This window comes from Pristiophorus japonicus, chromosome 17 (genome assembly GCF_044704955.1).
Source record: "Pristiophorus japonicus isolate sPriJap1 chromosome 17, sPriJap1.hap1, whole genome shotgun sequence".
NCBI classification, from domain to species: Eukaryota; Metazoa; Chordata; class Chondrichthyes; family Pristiophoridae; genus Pristiophorus; species Pristiophorus japonicus.
The window spans coordinates 29,648,033-29,664,425 of NC_091993.1; the positions used below are offsets into that span (position 1 = coordinate 29,648,033).

Here is a 16,393-nt window from a genome sequence, read left to right on the forward strand (position 1 = left end):
GATGTAGGCGGGGCGGGAACGATGTAGGCGGGACGCGAGCGATGTAGGCGGGGCGGGAACGATGTAGGTGGGGCGCGAGCGATGTAAGCGGGGCGCGAGCTATGTAGGCGGGGTGCGAGCGATGTAAGCGGGGTGGGAGCTATGTAGGCGGGGTGGGAACGATGTAAGCGGGGCGGGAGCTATGTAAGCGGGGCGCGAGCGATGTAAGCGGGGCGGGAACGATGTAGGCAGGGCGGGAACGATGTAGGCAGGGCGGGAACAATGTAGGCGGGGTGCGAGCGATGTAAGCAGGGCGCGAGCTATGTAGGCGGGGTGCGAGCGATGTAAGCGGGGTGGGAGCTATGTAGGCGGGGCGCGAGCGATGTAGGCAGGGCGGGAACGATGTAGGCAGGGCGGGAACGATGTAGGCGGGGCGGGAACGATGTAGGCGGGGCGGGAACGATGTAGGCGGGGCGGGAACGATGTAAGCGGGGCGGGAACGATGTAAGCGGGGCGGGAGCGATGTAAGCGGGGCGGGAACGATGTAAGCGGGGCGGGAGCGATGTAAGCGGGGCTGGAACGATGTAGGCGGGGCGGGAACGATGTAGGCGGGGCTGGAACGATGTAGGCGGGGCTGGAACGATGTAGGCGGGGCGGGAACGATGTAAGCGGGGCGGGAACGATGTAGGCGGGGCGGGAACGATGTAAGCGGGGCGGGAACGATGTAAGCGGGGCGGGAACGATGTAGGCAGGGCGGGAACGATGTAGGCGGGGCTGGAACGATGTAGGCGGGGCGGGAACGATGTAGGCGGGGCTGGAACGATGTAGGCGGGGCTGGAACGATGTAGGCGGGGCGGGAACGATGTAGGCGGGGCGGGAACGATGTAAGCGGGGCTGGAACGATGTAAGCGGGGCTGGAACGATGTAAGCGGGGCTGGAACGATGTAAGCGGGGCGGGAACGATGTAGGCGGGGCGGGAACGATGTAGGCGGGGCTGGAACGATGTAAGCGGGGCGGGAACGATGTAAGCGGGGCGGGAACGATGTAGGCGGGGCGGGAACGATGTAGGCGGGGCTGGAACGATGTAAGCGGGGCGGGAACGATGTAGGCGGGGCTGGAACGATGTAAGCGGGGCGGGAACGATGTAAGCGGGGCGCGACCGATGTGGGCGGGGTGCGAGCGATGTGGGCGGGGTGCGAGCGATGTGGGCGGGGCGCGAGCGATGTAGGTGGGGCGCGAGCGATGTAGGTGGGGCGCGAGCGATGTAAGCGGGGCGCGAGCGATGTGGGCGGGGCGCGAGCGATGTAGGCGGGGCGCGAGCGATGTAAGCGGGGCGCGAGCGATGTGGGCGGGGCGCGAGCGATGTAGGCGGGGCGCGAGCGATGTGGGCGGGGCGCGAGCGATGTAGGTGGGGCGCGAGCGATGTAAGCGGGGCGCGACCGATGTCGGAGGGGCGCGAGCGATGTAGGCGGGGCGCGAGCGATGTGGGCGGGGCGCGAGCGATGTGGGCGGGGCGCGAGCGATGTGGGCGGGGCGCGAGCGATGTAAGCGGGGTGCGAGCGATGTGGGCGGGGTGCGAGCGATGTAGGTGGGGCGCGAGCGATGTAGGCGGGACGCGAGCGATGTGGGCGGGGCGCGAGCGATGTAGGAGGGGCGCGAGCGATGTAGGCGGGGCGCGAGCGATGTAGGCGGGGCGGGAACGATGTGGGCGGGGCGCGAGCGATGTGGGCGGGGCGCGAGCGATGTGGGCGGGGCGCGAGCGATGTAGGCGGGGCGGGAACGATGTAGGCGGGGCGGGAACGATGTAGGCGGGGCGCGAGCGATGTAGGCGGGGCGGGAACGATGTAGGCGGGACGCGAGCGATGTAGGCGGGGCGGGAACGATGTAGGTGGGGCGCGAGCGATGTAAGCGGGGCGCGAGCTATGTAGGCGGGGTGCGAGCGATGTAAGCGGGGTGGGAGCTATGTAGGCGGGGTGGGAACGATGTAAGCGGGGCGGGAGCTATGTAAGCGGGGCGCGAGCGATGTAAGCGGGGCGGGAACGATGTAGGCAGGGCGGGAACGATGTAGGCAGGGCGGGAACAATGTAGGCGGGGTGCGAGCGATGTAAGCAGGGCGCGAGCTATGTAGGCGGGGTGCGAGCGATGTAAGCGGGGTGGGAGCTATGTAGGCGGGGCGCGAGCGATGTAGGCAGGGCGGGAACGATGTAGGCAGGGCGGGAACGATGTAGGCGGGGCGGGAACGATGTAAGCGGGGCGGGAACGATGTAAGCGGGGCGGGAGCGATGTAAGCGGGGCGGGAACGATGTAAGCGGGGCGGGAGCGATGTAAGCGGGGCGGGAACGATGTAGGCAGGGCGGGAACGATGTAGGCGGGGCTGGAACGATGTAGGCGGGGCGGGAACGATGTAGGCGGGGCTGGAACGATGTAGGCGGGGCTGGAACGATGTAGGCGGGGCGGGAGCGATGTAAGCGGGGCGGGAACGATGTAGGCAGGGCGGGAACGATGTAGGCGGGGCTGGAACGATGTAAGCGGGGCGGGAACGATGTAGGCGGGGCGGGAACGATGTAGGCGGGGCTGGAACGATGTAAGCGGGGCGGGAACGATGTAGGCGGGGCGGGAACGATGTAGGCGGGGCGGGAACGATGTAGGCGGGGCTGGAACGATGTAAGCGGGGCGGGAACGATGTAGGCGGGGCTGGAACGATGTAAGCGGGGCGGGAACGATGTAAGCGGGGCGCGACCGATGTGGGCGGGGTGCGAGCGATGTGGGCGGGGTGCGAGCGATGTGGGCGGGGTGCGAGCGATGTAGGTGGGGCGCGAGCGATGTAAGCGGGGCGCGAGCGATGTGGGCGGGGCGCGAGCGATGTAGGCGGGGCGCGAGCGATGTGGGCGGGGCGCGAGCGATGTAGGTGGGGCGCGAGCGATGTAAGCGGGGTGCGAGCGATGTGGGCGGGGTGCGAGCGATGTAGGTGGGGCGCGAGCGATGTAGGTGGGGCGCGAGTGATGTAAGCGGGGCGCGAGCGATGTGGGCGGGGCGCGAGCGATGTAGGCGGGGCGCGAGCGATGTGGGCGGGGCGCGAGCGATGTAGGTGGGGCGTGAGCGATGTAAGCGGGGCACGACCGATGTAGGAGGGGCGCGAGCGATGTAGGCGGGGCGCGAGCGATGTGGGCGGGGCGCGAGCGATGTGGGCGGGGCGCGAGCGATGTGGGCGGGGCGCGAGCGATGTAAGCGGGGCGCGAGCGATGTGGGCGGGGTGCGAGCGATGTAGGTGGGGCGCGAGCGATGTAGGCGGGGCGCGAGCGATGTGGGCGGGGCGCGAGCGATGTAGGAGGGGCGCGAGCGATGTAGGCGGGGCGCGAGCGATGTAGGCGGGGCGGGAACGATGTGGGCGGGGCGCGAGCGATGTGGGCGGGGCGCGAGCGATGTGGGCGGGGCGCGAGCGATGTGGGTGGGGCGTGAGCGATGTAGGAGGGGCGCGAGCGATGTAGGCGGGGCGCGAGCGATGTAGGCGGGGCGGGAACGATGTGGGCAGGGCGCGAGCGATGTGGGCGGGGCGCGAGCGATGTAGGTGGGGCGCGAGCGATGTAGGAGGGGCGCGAGCGATGTAGGTGGGGCGCGAGCGATGTAGGCGGGGCGGGAACGATGTGGGCGGGGCGCGAGCGATGTAGGTGGGGCGCGAGCGATGTAGGCGGGGCGCGAGCGATGTAGGCGGGGCGGGAACGATGTGGGCGGGGCGCGAGCGATGTGGGCGGGGCGCGAGCGATGTGGGCGGGGTGCGAGTGATGTGGGCGGGGTGCGAGCGATGTGGGCGGGGCGCGAGCGATGTGGGCGGGGCGCGAGCGATGTAAGCAGGGCACAGCGCCACGCACCAGGGATAGTAGCGCTTCTGCGGATGAGGGGCCCTCCTCTTCATTACAGGGGAGGGCCAAGCTGCAGACCCTGTGGGGCCCTGCCTGGACCACCGAGGAGCAGGGGTGCCGTGCCATCAGTACTCAAGCAGAGTGCCGGGCCACCAGATCGCAGCACGGACCCCGCGTTGACAGAGACAATGGGCTGCGACACGCACGGACATGATGGGCTGAATGGCCTCCTCCTGTGTGGGAATTTTTCTATGATTCTGTGATTTTTCTGTGAAGTAAGTCGGCTCATTTTTTTTACTCACACGCACGCCACCTCTCCTTTAAGGAGTGCCCCACGAGTGGCCACCAGCCCGCCGTGTACGCGCCCCCGGAATCTCTCGCTGGCTGCGGCCCGCGCAGCTTCAAGGGGCGATACCGGATGTTTGCTCCGGGGCGAAAACAGGTCGCTGCGCACGGTGGCGGGAGATGTGGGGCGCTACCAGTTACCGCCAGCGCTAAACTCACGTGGAATTTAGCGGGAGTCGTTAGCTGCGCCATGCGCCCCTGGCAAACAGTCATTTGTGACCTGTTAGTGCCAATGGAAGGCACAAACAACCCCAATTTCTCTCACTTTGTTTGAACACTTTCGCCCCGAAGATAATGGACATGGAAATAAAGGCCGTTTGACTGACAGTGAAGATTCAACTAATGGGGGAGGCGGGGCACCTCAGTGTTGACGTGTCGGGCGACCAATAGCGGGAGGGTGGGGGCGGGTCGGTGGGAGGCAGGTGGTCATGTGATGAAACTTCCAGGAATGTGTCCCACCAGAGTTGGCAACCCTACCAGCACCAAGGGAGGGCCCTCACCACACGGACTGCAGCTTTTCCCATTAATGGCAGCCAGCACTTTCTGGGGAACTGCAGGCGACATTTCAACCTCTCTTTTCTATCACCTGTCATTTTCAGCGATTTGGAAATCGCGTTCTCCAATTCCTATCCATTCCAAAAGCCCAAACTCTTGGTGATGATGCCTGTTGCCTCCAGAACGATCTGATATAAGTATCTGATGTAAGTACATATTTTTTCTTAACTATCCTGGGATGGGAGGGCTGGCCTATGAGGAGAGATTGAGTAGAATGGGCCCATATTTGTTGGAGTTTAGAAGAATGAGAGGTGCTCTCATTAAATTCTTAGAAGGATTGACAGGGTAGATGCAGGGAGGATGTTTCCCCCGGGCTGGGGTGTCTAGAACCAGGGGTCAAAGTCTCAGGATAAGGGGTCGGCCATTTAGGACTGAGATGAGGAGGAATTTCTTCACTCAGAGGGTGGTGAATCTTTGGAATTCTCTACCCCAGAGGGCTGTGGAGGCTCAGTCTCTGAGTATATTCAAGAATGAGAGTGATAGATTATTGGACAGTAAGGGAATCAAGGGATATGGAGATCAGGCGGGTAGGTGGGGTTGAGGTCGCAGATCAGCCATGATCTTATCGAATGGCGGAGCAGGTTTGAGAGGCCGTATGGCCTACTCCTGCTCCTAATTCTCATAGAAACATAGAAACATAGAAAAATAGGTGCAGGAGTAGGCCATTCGGCCCTTCGAGCCTGCACCGCCATTCAATAAGATCATGGCTGATCATTCCCTCAGTACCCCTTTCCTGTTTTCTCTCCATACCCCTTGATCCCCTTAACCGTAAGAGCCATATCTAACTCCCTCTTGAATATATCCAGTGAACTGGCATCAACAACTCTCTGCGGCAGGGAATTACACAGGTAAACAACTCTCTGAGTGAAGAAGTTTCTCCTCATCTCAGTCCTAAATGGCCTACCCCTTATCCTAAGACTATGTCCCCTGGTTCTGGACTTCCCCAACATTGGGAACATTCTTCCCGCATCTAACCTGTCCAGTCCCGTCAGAATGTTATGTTTCTATGAGATCCCCTCTCATCCTTCTAAACTCCAGTGAATAAAGGCCCAGTTGATTCAGTCTCTCCTCATATGACAGCCCAGCCATCCCTGGAATCAGTCTGGTGAACCTTCGCTGCACTCCCTCAATAGCAAGAACGGCCTTCCTCAGATTAGGAAACCAAAACTGAACACAATATTCAAGGTGAGGCCTCACTAAGGCCCTGTACAACTGCAGTGAGACCTCCCTGCTTCTATATTCAAATCCCCTAGCTATGAAGGCCAACATACCATTTGCCTTCTTTACCGCCTGCTGTATCTGCGTGCCCACTTTCAATGACTGATGAACCATGACACCCAGGTCTCGTTGCACCTTCCCGTTTCCTAGTCTGCCGCCATTCAGATAATATTCTGCCTTCGTGTTTTGCCCCCAAAATGGATAGCCTCACATTTATCCACATTATACTGCATCTGCCATGCATTTGCCCATGCACCTAACCTGTCCAAGTCACCCTGCAGCCTCTTAGCGTCCTCCTCACAGCTCACACTGCCACCCAGTTTAGTGTCATCTGCAAACTTGGAGATATTACACTCTGTTCCTTCATCCAAATCGTTAATGTATATTGTAAAGAGCTGGGGTCCCAGCACTGAGCCCTGCGGCACTCCACTAGTCACTGCCTGCCATTCTGAAAAGGACCCGTTTATCCCAACTCTCTGCTTCCTGTCTGCCAACCAGTTCCCTATCCACGTCAGTATATTACCCCCAATACTATGTGCTTTGATTTTGCACACCAATCTCTTGTGCGGGACCTTGTCAAAAGCTTTCTGAAAGTCCAAATACACCACATCCACTGGTTCTCCCTTGTCCACTCTACTAGTTACATCCTCAAAAAATTCCAGAAGATTCATCAAGCATGATTTCCCTTTCATAAATCCATGCTGACTTGCTGTCATCGCTTTCCAAATGCGCTGCTATTTCGTCCTTCATGATCGATTCCAACATTTTCCCCACTACTGATGTCAGGCTAACCGATCAATAATTACCCGTTTTCTCTCTCCGCCATTCAATATCATGGCTGTTCTGATATGATTCAGCCGCTGAAATAGTTAAACGTGATGCTTGTGAATCTGGTTCGCCCTGGTAGACAAGAAGAGTTGCTGCTTAATGTGTGGGGGTTATTCACCGAGCAAGTTGTTCTGTGGAAAAGCTTAGCTTTCGAAAGGTTGACTGAACGTTAACCGAACCATTACTTTAATGTCTACAAAGAGTTCCAGTGGTTTTCCGCTCAGTGACATGAGTCGCAGCATCTACCCGGCCAAGCCCAGTTTTCCCATCTGTGCTTATTTACAATCTCCAGCTCGCAGTTGAAAGCACGAGAGACTATAAGACGACTGTGGTGTGGTGCTGGGAGGATGAAGCTGCTTCCACTCACAGACTGCTACCACGTGATGCCTTTCCTGAGCTGCTGACCAGAAGGCCCAGGCTACACTCCAGGTGTGTTTCCCATTTCCAGTTTGCCCCTGCCACTTCCCCGCCTCATCAAAAAGGCCCCCATTCCTCGCTGGGGCATGGTGTCACGGTGTCACGGACTCTGACAGAGCTCCCCCCCACCATACCCCATCCTTCCCTCCCTCCCTCCACATCTCGCCCAGGCCACCATTCTAAGAACATAAGAACACGAGAATTAGGAGCAGGATTTGGCCATACAGCCCTTCGAGCCTGCTCCGCCATTCAATAAGATCATGGCTGATCTTCGACCTCAACTCCACTTTCCCGCCTGATCCCCATATCTCCCTTAGTTCCCTTAGTCTCCAAAAATCTATCGATCTCTGTCTTGAATATACTCAACGACTGAGCCTCCACAGCCCTCTGGGGTAGAGAATTCCAAAGATTCACCACCCTCTGATTTATCCTCATCTCACTCCTAAATGGCCAACCCCTTATTCTGAGACTGTGACCCCTGGTTCTAGACGCCCCAGCCAGGGGGAACATCCTCCCTGCATCTACCTTGTCAAGCCCTCTGAGAATTTTACACCTCTCATTCTTCTAAACTCCAGAGAATATGGGCCTAGTCTACTCGATCTCTCCTCATAGGACAGCCCTCTCACCCCAGGGTGCCGGCGAGTGCTGGCACAGAGGCTGTTGCAAGCTGAGCCGATCCTGTTCTTACTCGTCCGGCTGAGTGATTATGGTGGGGAGCGAAAGTTGAATTGGAAGAAATAAATCGACCTCATCCTGTGCTGGTTCTCTCCAAGTTGACTCTGCAATGCCATCACCTTCACCTTACTCTGAGTTCCTGTGGGAGCTGGCCCCTCGCAGTATGTCACAGATGTCCCATGATGCAAACCGAGACGCCCACCACTCCAATCAGTTCCGATTAAGCTTCCGAAGGAAGGGCAGGGAGAGCGAAGTGCCAGAAACCCAAACCGAGCGTGCTCATTTGGATCCAGTTCAAATCGATTGTTTCAATTATCTGCAGTGTCTGATGTGTCTGCCTCAGTACCTTGCCTCAGATTCCCCTTTCTATCATCAATACAGAGCACGGGATAGAATTTCACTTCAATCCCAGGCCGTTAAACATTCCCTCATGTCAACGTCTAAATATCTTCAAATTAAACCAACACAAGGTGCGAAGGCCAAAGTTAGCCCTGATGTCAGGATAGTCTTCACACGAAGAGTGATCGTTACGTGGAATGGCCACATAGTTGGGGAATCCAGGCAAAAATCCTGGGGTCATTTCAGCAACAGTTGGATGCCATGATGGAGGAACTACTTCTTCCTCCGTACAGTAGTAGCAAAGTAAATCAAACGTCAACATCTAAGTCGGATATCCAGGCCAAAGCTTCCGGTGTAACAGCGTGGATATCCTGTAGGCTGCCTGTGAATTCCCTCAGAGGGCAGTGCTCGATGATGTGCTCCAGGGTCTGATTAGGAGCTCCACAGTCGCATGATGGGGAGGTTTTAATCTTCCACCTATGGAGAAGGTGGCAGCATCGACTGTGGCCGGTTCTGAGGCGGTTGATGGTTGTCCACTGTATGCAAGGAAGGTTTGATCCTTCAGGTTGCACTGTGGGCTCCTCTGTAAGGAATCCATTCCTTATGTCGCAGTCCTTCCAAGCATTTCACCGTCGGTCATCGAGGCTGAGGGAAGATCGCTGAAGAGCTTCGGCGACGGTCCAAAATGGCCTTCTAGATTTGGGACGGGTTGATGGTAGGTTGTTCAAGTCGTCCTGGATCAGCATGTCTTTGCTGGTGCAGCGGCTATATTCTTGGGAGACGGCATATTCGCGGCGTAGGTGTGGTAGTACGATGTTTGCAAGCACGGGCAGCCAAGGTATTGGTGTTGATAAAAGGGTGCCAGTAATAATTCTCATAGTAAAATTCAGCTGGGCATCAGCGGATGTGACATGCGGACTTGGTAGCCATGCCGGAGAGCAGAACTGGAGGAACTGCAGAGACCTTCTGGATGGATGGGCCAAATGGTCTTTCTCAGCTGCATCCGTGTCGCATTTGTGGGATGACCGATGACCTCCCAAACCCACCACCTCCACCACCTAGAGGGACAAGGGCAGCCGGTGGATGGAAACACCATCACCTCCAAATTCGCCCCCCCCAAGTCTTTCGGATGAGACGTTAAACCGAGGCCCCGTCTGCTCTCTCAGGTGGACGTAAAAGATCCCATGGCACTATTTCGAAGAAGAGCAGGGGAGTTATCCCCGGTGGCCTGGGGTCAATATTTATCCCGCAATCAACATAACAAAAAACGATTATCTGGTCATTATCACATTGCTGGTTGTGGGAGCTTGCTGTGCACAAATTGCCTGCCGTGTTTCCCACATTACAACAGTGACTACACATCAAAAGTACTTCATTGGCTGTAAAGTGCTTTGAAACGTCCAGTGATCATGAAAGGCGCTATATAAATGCAAGTCTTTCTTTCAAGTCACTCACAATCCTGACTTGGAAATATATCGGCCGTTCCTTCATCGTTGCTGGGTCCTGGAACTCCCTCCCTAACAGCACTGTGGGAGCACCTTCACCACATGGACTGCAGCGGTTCAAGAAGGTGGCTCACCACCACCTTCTCACGGGCAATTAGGGATGGCCAATAAATGCCGGCCTTGCCAGCAACATCTACATGCCGAGAATGAACTACCAAATATCAGCTAAACTGGATATATGTACAACACCATCTATTGTTCCCTGTGAATTTATTTTACAATGTTTATTGCCGCTATCCTTTTATCAAATTAAAGTTTTATTTGTCTACGCTGTTTGTTCAGGTGGATTATTTATTCATGTTCATGTTCTTTCAAAGTGACATACTGAATTACCCTGCGATCCTGTGTCACTTAAGCGATTGTTTGTCCTGAAGAGCCTGAATAAATAAGTAAAAGGCCGATCTGACTGGAACCTGGGGACAGGAGACAATATCTGTTTGATCAGGGATAGGCACGTCTGAACATTATTTTTTATTCATTCACGGGATGTGGGCATCGCTGGCAAGACCGGCATTTATTGTCCATCCCTAATTGCCCTCGAGAAGGCGGTGGTGAGCCGCCATCTTGAATACAACAGAGCGTCTTGCTGGACTATTTCAGAGGGCAGTTAAGAGTCAACCACATTGCTGTGGGTCTGGAGTCACATATAGGCCAGACCGGGTAAGGGCGGCAGATTTCCTTCCCTAAAGGACATTAGTGAACCAGATGGGTTTTTACGAAAATCCAGTAGTTTCATGGTCACCATCACTGATACTAGCTTTTTATTCCAAATGTATTTAAATAACTGAATTTAAATTCCCCAGCTGCCGTGGTGGGATTTGAACTCGAGTCTCTGGATCTTTAGTCCAGGCCTCTGGATTACTAGTCCAGTAATGTGGAAAAATGTGAGGTTATCCACTTTGGCAGAAAAAATAGAAAAGCAAATTATAATTTAAATGGAGAAAAATTGCAAAGTGCTACAGTACAGAGGGACCTGGGGGTCCTTGTGCATGAAACACAAAAAGTTAGTATACAGGTACAGCAAGTAATCAGGAAGGCAAATGGAATGTTGGCCTTTATTGCAAGGGGGATAGAGTATAAAAGCAACTGCTGCAACTGTACAGGGTATTGGTGAAGCCACACCTGGAGTACTGTGTACAGTTTTGGTCTCCGTATTTAAGGAAGGATAAACTTGCATTGGAGGCTGTTCAGAGAAGGTTCACTAGGTTGATTCCAGAGATGAGGGGGTTGACTTATGAAGATAGGTTGAGTAGGTTGGGCCTTAACTCATTGGAGTTCAGAAGAATGAGAGGTGACCTTATCAAAACACATAAGATAATGAGAGGGCCAGACAAAGTAGATGCAGAGAGGATATTTCCACTCATAAGGAAAACTAAAACTCGGGGACATAGTCTCAGAATAAGGGGCCACTCATTTAAAACTGAGATGAGGAGAAATTTTTTCTCTCAGAGGGTTGTAAATCTGTGGAATTCTCTGCCCCAGAGAGCTGTGGAGGCTGGGTCATTGAATATATTTAAGGTGGAGATAGACAGATTTTTGAGCGATAAGGGAATAAAGGGTTATGGGGGGCGGGCGGGGAAGTGGAGCTGAGTCCATGATCAGATCAGCCATGATCTTATTGAATGGCGAAGCAGGCTCGAGGGGTTGAACGGCCGACTCCTGTTCCTATTTCTTATGTTCTCATGTAACATAACGACTGTGCTACCACTCCCGTCCGCACTTTACTCATTCACAACAATGGCATGAAGTGTAAACCCAGATGAGTGGGAGACGTGAGAATGAAAGGGAGTGGCACAGTTTCTTCAAGCCCCAACATCCTGCATGGACAATACCGTGATCGGTTAGCAATAGTACCTGTCATTCTGGTCGGCGTGCAGAAATACCATGCATGCATGGCCTTTACTGAATCATAGACATTTTTAAGCACAGAAGGAGACCATTCGGCCCATCGTGACCATGCCAGCCATAAAAGAGCTATCCAGCCTAATCCCACTTTCCAGCTCTTGGTCCGTAGCCCTTGCAAGTGCACATCCAGGTACTTTTTAAATGTGGTGAGGGTTTCGGCCTCTACCACCCTTTCAGGCAGCGAGTTCCAGACCCACACCACCCTCTGGTAAGAAAATTTCTCCTCAAATCCCCTCTAAACCTCCTATCACTTACTTTAAATCTATGCCACCTGGTTATTGAGTCCTCTGCTAAGGGAAATAGGTCCATCCTATCCACACTATCCAGGCCTCTCATTATTTTTCTCATTGAAAAGCGGACAGGCCACCTGTGCAGGGACCCTGGAACATCGCGTGGCCACACTGCTTACAAAGAACATTGCCGCTTAGGTCTAGCTCTACCGATCAGTGCTGCATAAATGTCGACTCTGACCCATTTGGGACACTGAAAACCACATTGTTGTGTCCACAATAGAAGGTTGTGCGTTCGAGCCCCACCCCCGAGACGTGAGCACGTAATCTCGGCCAAGGCTTCCAGTGCAGTACTGAGGGAGCGCCGCACTGTCGGAGGGGCAGTACTGAGGGAGCGCCGCACTATCGGAGGGGCAGTACTGAGGGAGTGCCGCACTATCGGAGGGGCAGTACTGAGGGAGCGCCGCACTGTCAGAGGGGCAGTACTGAGGGAGTGCCGCACTATCGGAGGGGCAGTACTGAGGGAGCGCCGCACTGTCAGAGGGGCAGTACTGAGGGAGCGCTGCACTATCGGAGCGGCAGTACTGAGGGAGCGCCGCACTGTCAGAGGGGCAGTACTGAGGGAGCGCTGCACTATCGGAGCGGCAGTACTGAGGGAGCGCCGTACTGTCAGAAGGGCAGTACTGAGGGAGCGCTGTACTGTCAGAAGGCCAGTACTGAGGGAGCGCTGCACTGTCGGAGGGCCATAACTGAGGGAGCGCTGCACTGTCATAGGGGCAGTACTGAGGGAGTGCTGCACTGTCGGAGGGACAATACTGAGAGAGTGCTGCACTGTCGGAGGGACAGTACTGAGTGAGTGTTGCACTGTCGGAGGGGCAGTACTGAGAGAGTGCTGCACTGTCGGAGGGGCAGTACTGAGAGAGTGCTGCACTGTCGAAGGGGCAGTACTGAGGGAGCGCTACACTGTCAGAGGGGCAGTACTGAGGGAGCGCTGGAGGTGCTGTCATCATCATCATCATCATCATAGGCAGTCCCTCGGAATCGAGGAAGACTTGTTTCCACTCCTGAAGTGAGTTCTTTGGTGGCTGAACATTCCAATACGAGAGCCACAGACTCTGTCACAGGTGGGACAGATTGTCGTTGAGGGAAACGGTGAGTGGGATTGGTTTGTCACACACTCTTTCCGCTGCCTGTGCTTGATTTCTGCATGCTCTCGCCGTTGAGACTCGAAGTGCTCAGTGCCCTCCCGGATACTCTTTCTCCACTTAGGGTGGTCTTTGGCCAGGGACTCCCAGGGTCAGTGGGGATGTTGCACTTTATCAGGGAGGCTTTGAGGGTGTCCTTGTAACGTTTCTTCTGCCCACATTTGGCTTGTTTGCCGTGAAGGAGCTCTGCATAGAACACTTGCTTTGGGAGTCTGATGTCTGGCATGCGAACTATGTGGCTTGTCCAGCGGAGCTGATCGAGTGTGGTCAGTGCTTCAATGCTGGGGATGTTAGCCTGGACGAGGACGCCGATGTTGGTGCACCTGTCCTCCCTGGGGATTTGTAGGATCTTGTGGAGACATCGTTGGTGATATATCTCCAGCGACTTGAGGTGTCTACTGTACATGGTCCATGCCTCTGATCCATACAGGAGGGCGGGTATTACTACAACCCTGTAGACCACAAACTTGGTGGTAGCTTTGAGCGCATGGTCTTCCAACACTCTTTTCCTTCAGGCGGCTGAAGGCTGCACTGGTACACTGGATGTGGTGTTGAATCTCCTCATCAATGTCTGCTTTTGTTGATAAGAGGCTCCCGAGTTATGGAAAATGGTCTACGTTGTCGGGGGTCGCACCATGGATCTTGATGACTGGGCGGGGCAGTGCTGTGTGGCCAGGGCAGGCTGGTGGAGCATCTTTGTCTTACGGATGTTTAGCGTAAGGCCCATACTTTTGTATGCCTCAGTAAATACATCGACTATATCCTGGAGACGCAGGCATCGTCCACATACTGTAGCTCAATGACAGAGGTTGAGGTTTATCTTGGACCTCGCCTGGAGATGGCGACGGTTAAACAGCTTTCCACTGGTTCTATAGTTTAGTTCCACTCCAGCGGGGAACTTGTTGACTGTGAGGTGGAGCATGGCAGCGAGGAAGATTGAGAAGAGGGTTGGAGCGATGACGCAGCCCTGTTTGACCCCGGTCGGGACGTGATTGGGTCTGTAATAGATCCGTTTGTAAGGATCACGGCATGCATGTCATCGTGGAGCAGGCGAAGGATGTTGAAAAACTTTTGGGGGCATCCGAAATGGAGGAGGACTCTCCATAGACCCTCACGGTTGACAGTGTCAAAGGCCTTTGTAAGATCAAAAAAGGCCATGTATAAGGGCTGGTGCTGCTCCCTGCATTTTTCCTGCAGCTGTCGCGCTGCAAAGATCATGTCCGTTGTGCCCCGTAGGGGACAAAATCCGCACTGTGACTCCGGGAGGAGCTCCTGGGCTACAGGGAGAAGACGGTTGAGGAGGACTCTAGCGACAACTTTCCCAGTGGCTGACAGCAGGGAGATTCCTCTGTAGTTGCCGCAGTCGGACTTGTCCCCTTTTTTAAAGATGGTCACGATCACTGCATCTCTGAGATCTCCTGGCATGCTCTCCTCCCTTCAGATGAGAGAGATGAGGTCATGTATTCGCGCCAACAGCGCCTCTCCGCCATACTTTAGCGCCTCAGCAGGGATTCCATCTGCTCCCGTAGCCTTGTTGTTCTTGAGCTGTCTTATGGCTTTTCCTACCTTGTGCAACGTTGTGGTTTCACTGAGGTGGTGTCGGGTCGCATGCTGCGGGATGGAGTTGAGAATACACGAGTCAAAGGCAGAGTCTCGATTGAGGAGATCTTTGAAGTAATCCTTCCAGCGGGCCCTGACTGCCTCGGTGTCCTTGATGAGTGTTTCCCCGTTCTTGGCCAGCAGTGGGGTGGGGCCTTGGGAGTTTAGACCGTAGATGGCCTTGACTGCAATGAAGAATCTTCGCACATCATGGCTGTCTACCAGTTGTTGTATCTTCTGTGCTTTCTTCATCCACCACCTGTTCTTTAGGTCCCGGGTTTTTGTTGGACCTCAGCCTTGAGCCGCCTGTAATGTTACTTTGCTGCTCCCGAGTTGGGTTGTTGCTTGAGGCTCAGAAATGTTCTGCGATTGCACGCTATTAGTTCTTGGATCACCTGATAATTCTCATCAAACCAGTCCTGGTATTTTCTGGTTGAGTGACCAAGTGTCTCTTCACAGGCACTGGTTATGGAGGCCTGGAGGGCAGACCAAACGCTGTGGGCACTGAGCATCTCAGGGTCATCAAGGCACACCAGGTTAGCTGTGAGGCGCTGGTTGTATAGGGCTCTCTTAGTTGGGTCTTTAAGTGCCCTGGCATTGACTTTTTTGCGGCACTGCTTCTGCTGCCCCCTCCACTTTGTGGCTATGTTAATGCCAATGATGGATCGGATTAGGCGGTGGTCCATCCAGCAGTCGTCAGCTCCTGTCATGGCACGAGTGATGCGCACATCCTTGCGATCCTTGCGAACTTCGGGAGAAACTTTTAAAACTTCTGGAGAAACTTTAAAATTTCTGAAGAAACTTTTAAACAACATGGAGGAACTTTCAAAAATTATTTTCTTTTAAAAATTTTTATTAAGGAGGGGCTGTACTGAGGGAGCGCCGCACTGTCGGAGGGGCAGTACTGAGGAGGGAGTGCTGCACTGTCGGAGGTGCCGCCTATCATATGAGACATTAAACGAGGCCCTGTCTGCCCTCTCAGGTGGACGTAAAAGATCCCACAGCTCTATTTCGAAGAAGAACAGGGTATACTCCCTGGTGTGCTGGGGTCCAATATTCATCCCTCAACTGACATCACTAATACAGATTATTTTGTCATTTATCTCAATGCTGTTTGTGGGAGCTTGCTGTGCACAAAATGGCTGCTGCCTTTCCTACATTACAATAGTGACTACATTTGAAAAAAAGTACTGTGGGAGCACCTTCACCACACAGACTGCAGTTGTTCAAGAAGAAGGTGGCTCACCACCACCTTCTCAGGGGCATTTAGGGACGGGCAATAAATGCTGGCCTTGCCAGTAACGCCCACATCCCGTGAATGAATAAATAAATAATTCTGGTCAGTTAAAATGTCCGTCTGAATTATGCTTTGTATATGGAAACCCTTCTTCAATATGAAGAACACATCTCAAAATAACAACATTTCCTTCCCCACCCCCACACAAAATTGTTCCATTGCAAACATATTTCGCAGGCAGACCATAGTATAAGCAACCTTTGCGTGTCACTGGGAAACGATTGCACTGTGGCTCAACGTATGCACGAGCTTACAGCTACTGTTTGGAGACCAGCTGTGCAGGCAGGATTTAATAGAGGTGCACTTTTTAATAAAGCCCACATGTGACACCATTCATTGGATTTAACGGTAACCCAAAGGACTATTTTGTGCTCAGATTATTCAATCCTTCTTCATTGGTTCTACTGGCGAGGACTCCTTAAATCATTTTGATTCC

The 16,393-nt window shown here is 54.5% G+C and overlaps 1 protein-coding gene across 1 annotated transcript; it reads right to left on the bottom strand.

Annotated features, from left to right (window-relative positions):
* Window positions 1-339: 339 nt before the first annotated feature.
* LOC139227960 (uncharacterized) lies at window positions 340-4,376 on the bottom strand. Its single transcript, XM_070859120.1, has 2 exons — window positions 4,326-4,376; window positions 340-1,899 (listed from the first exon to the last, which is right to left on the bottom strand). The coding sequence occupies exons 1-2, from the start codon at window positions 4,374-4,376 to the stop codon at window positions 340-342; spliced, it is 1,611 nt and encodes a 536-aa protein (XP_070715221.1).
* Between the last annotated feature and the right edge of the window lie 12,017 nt (window positions 4,377-16,393).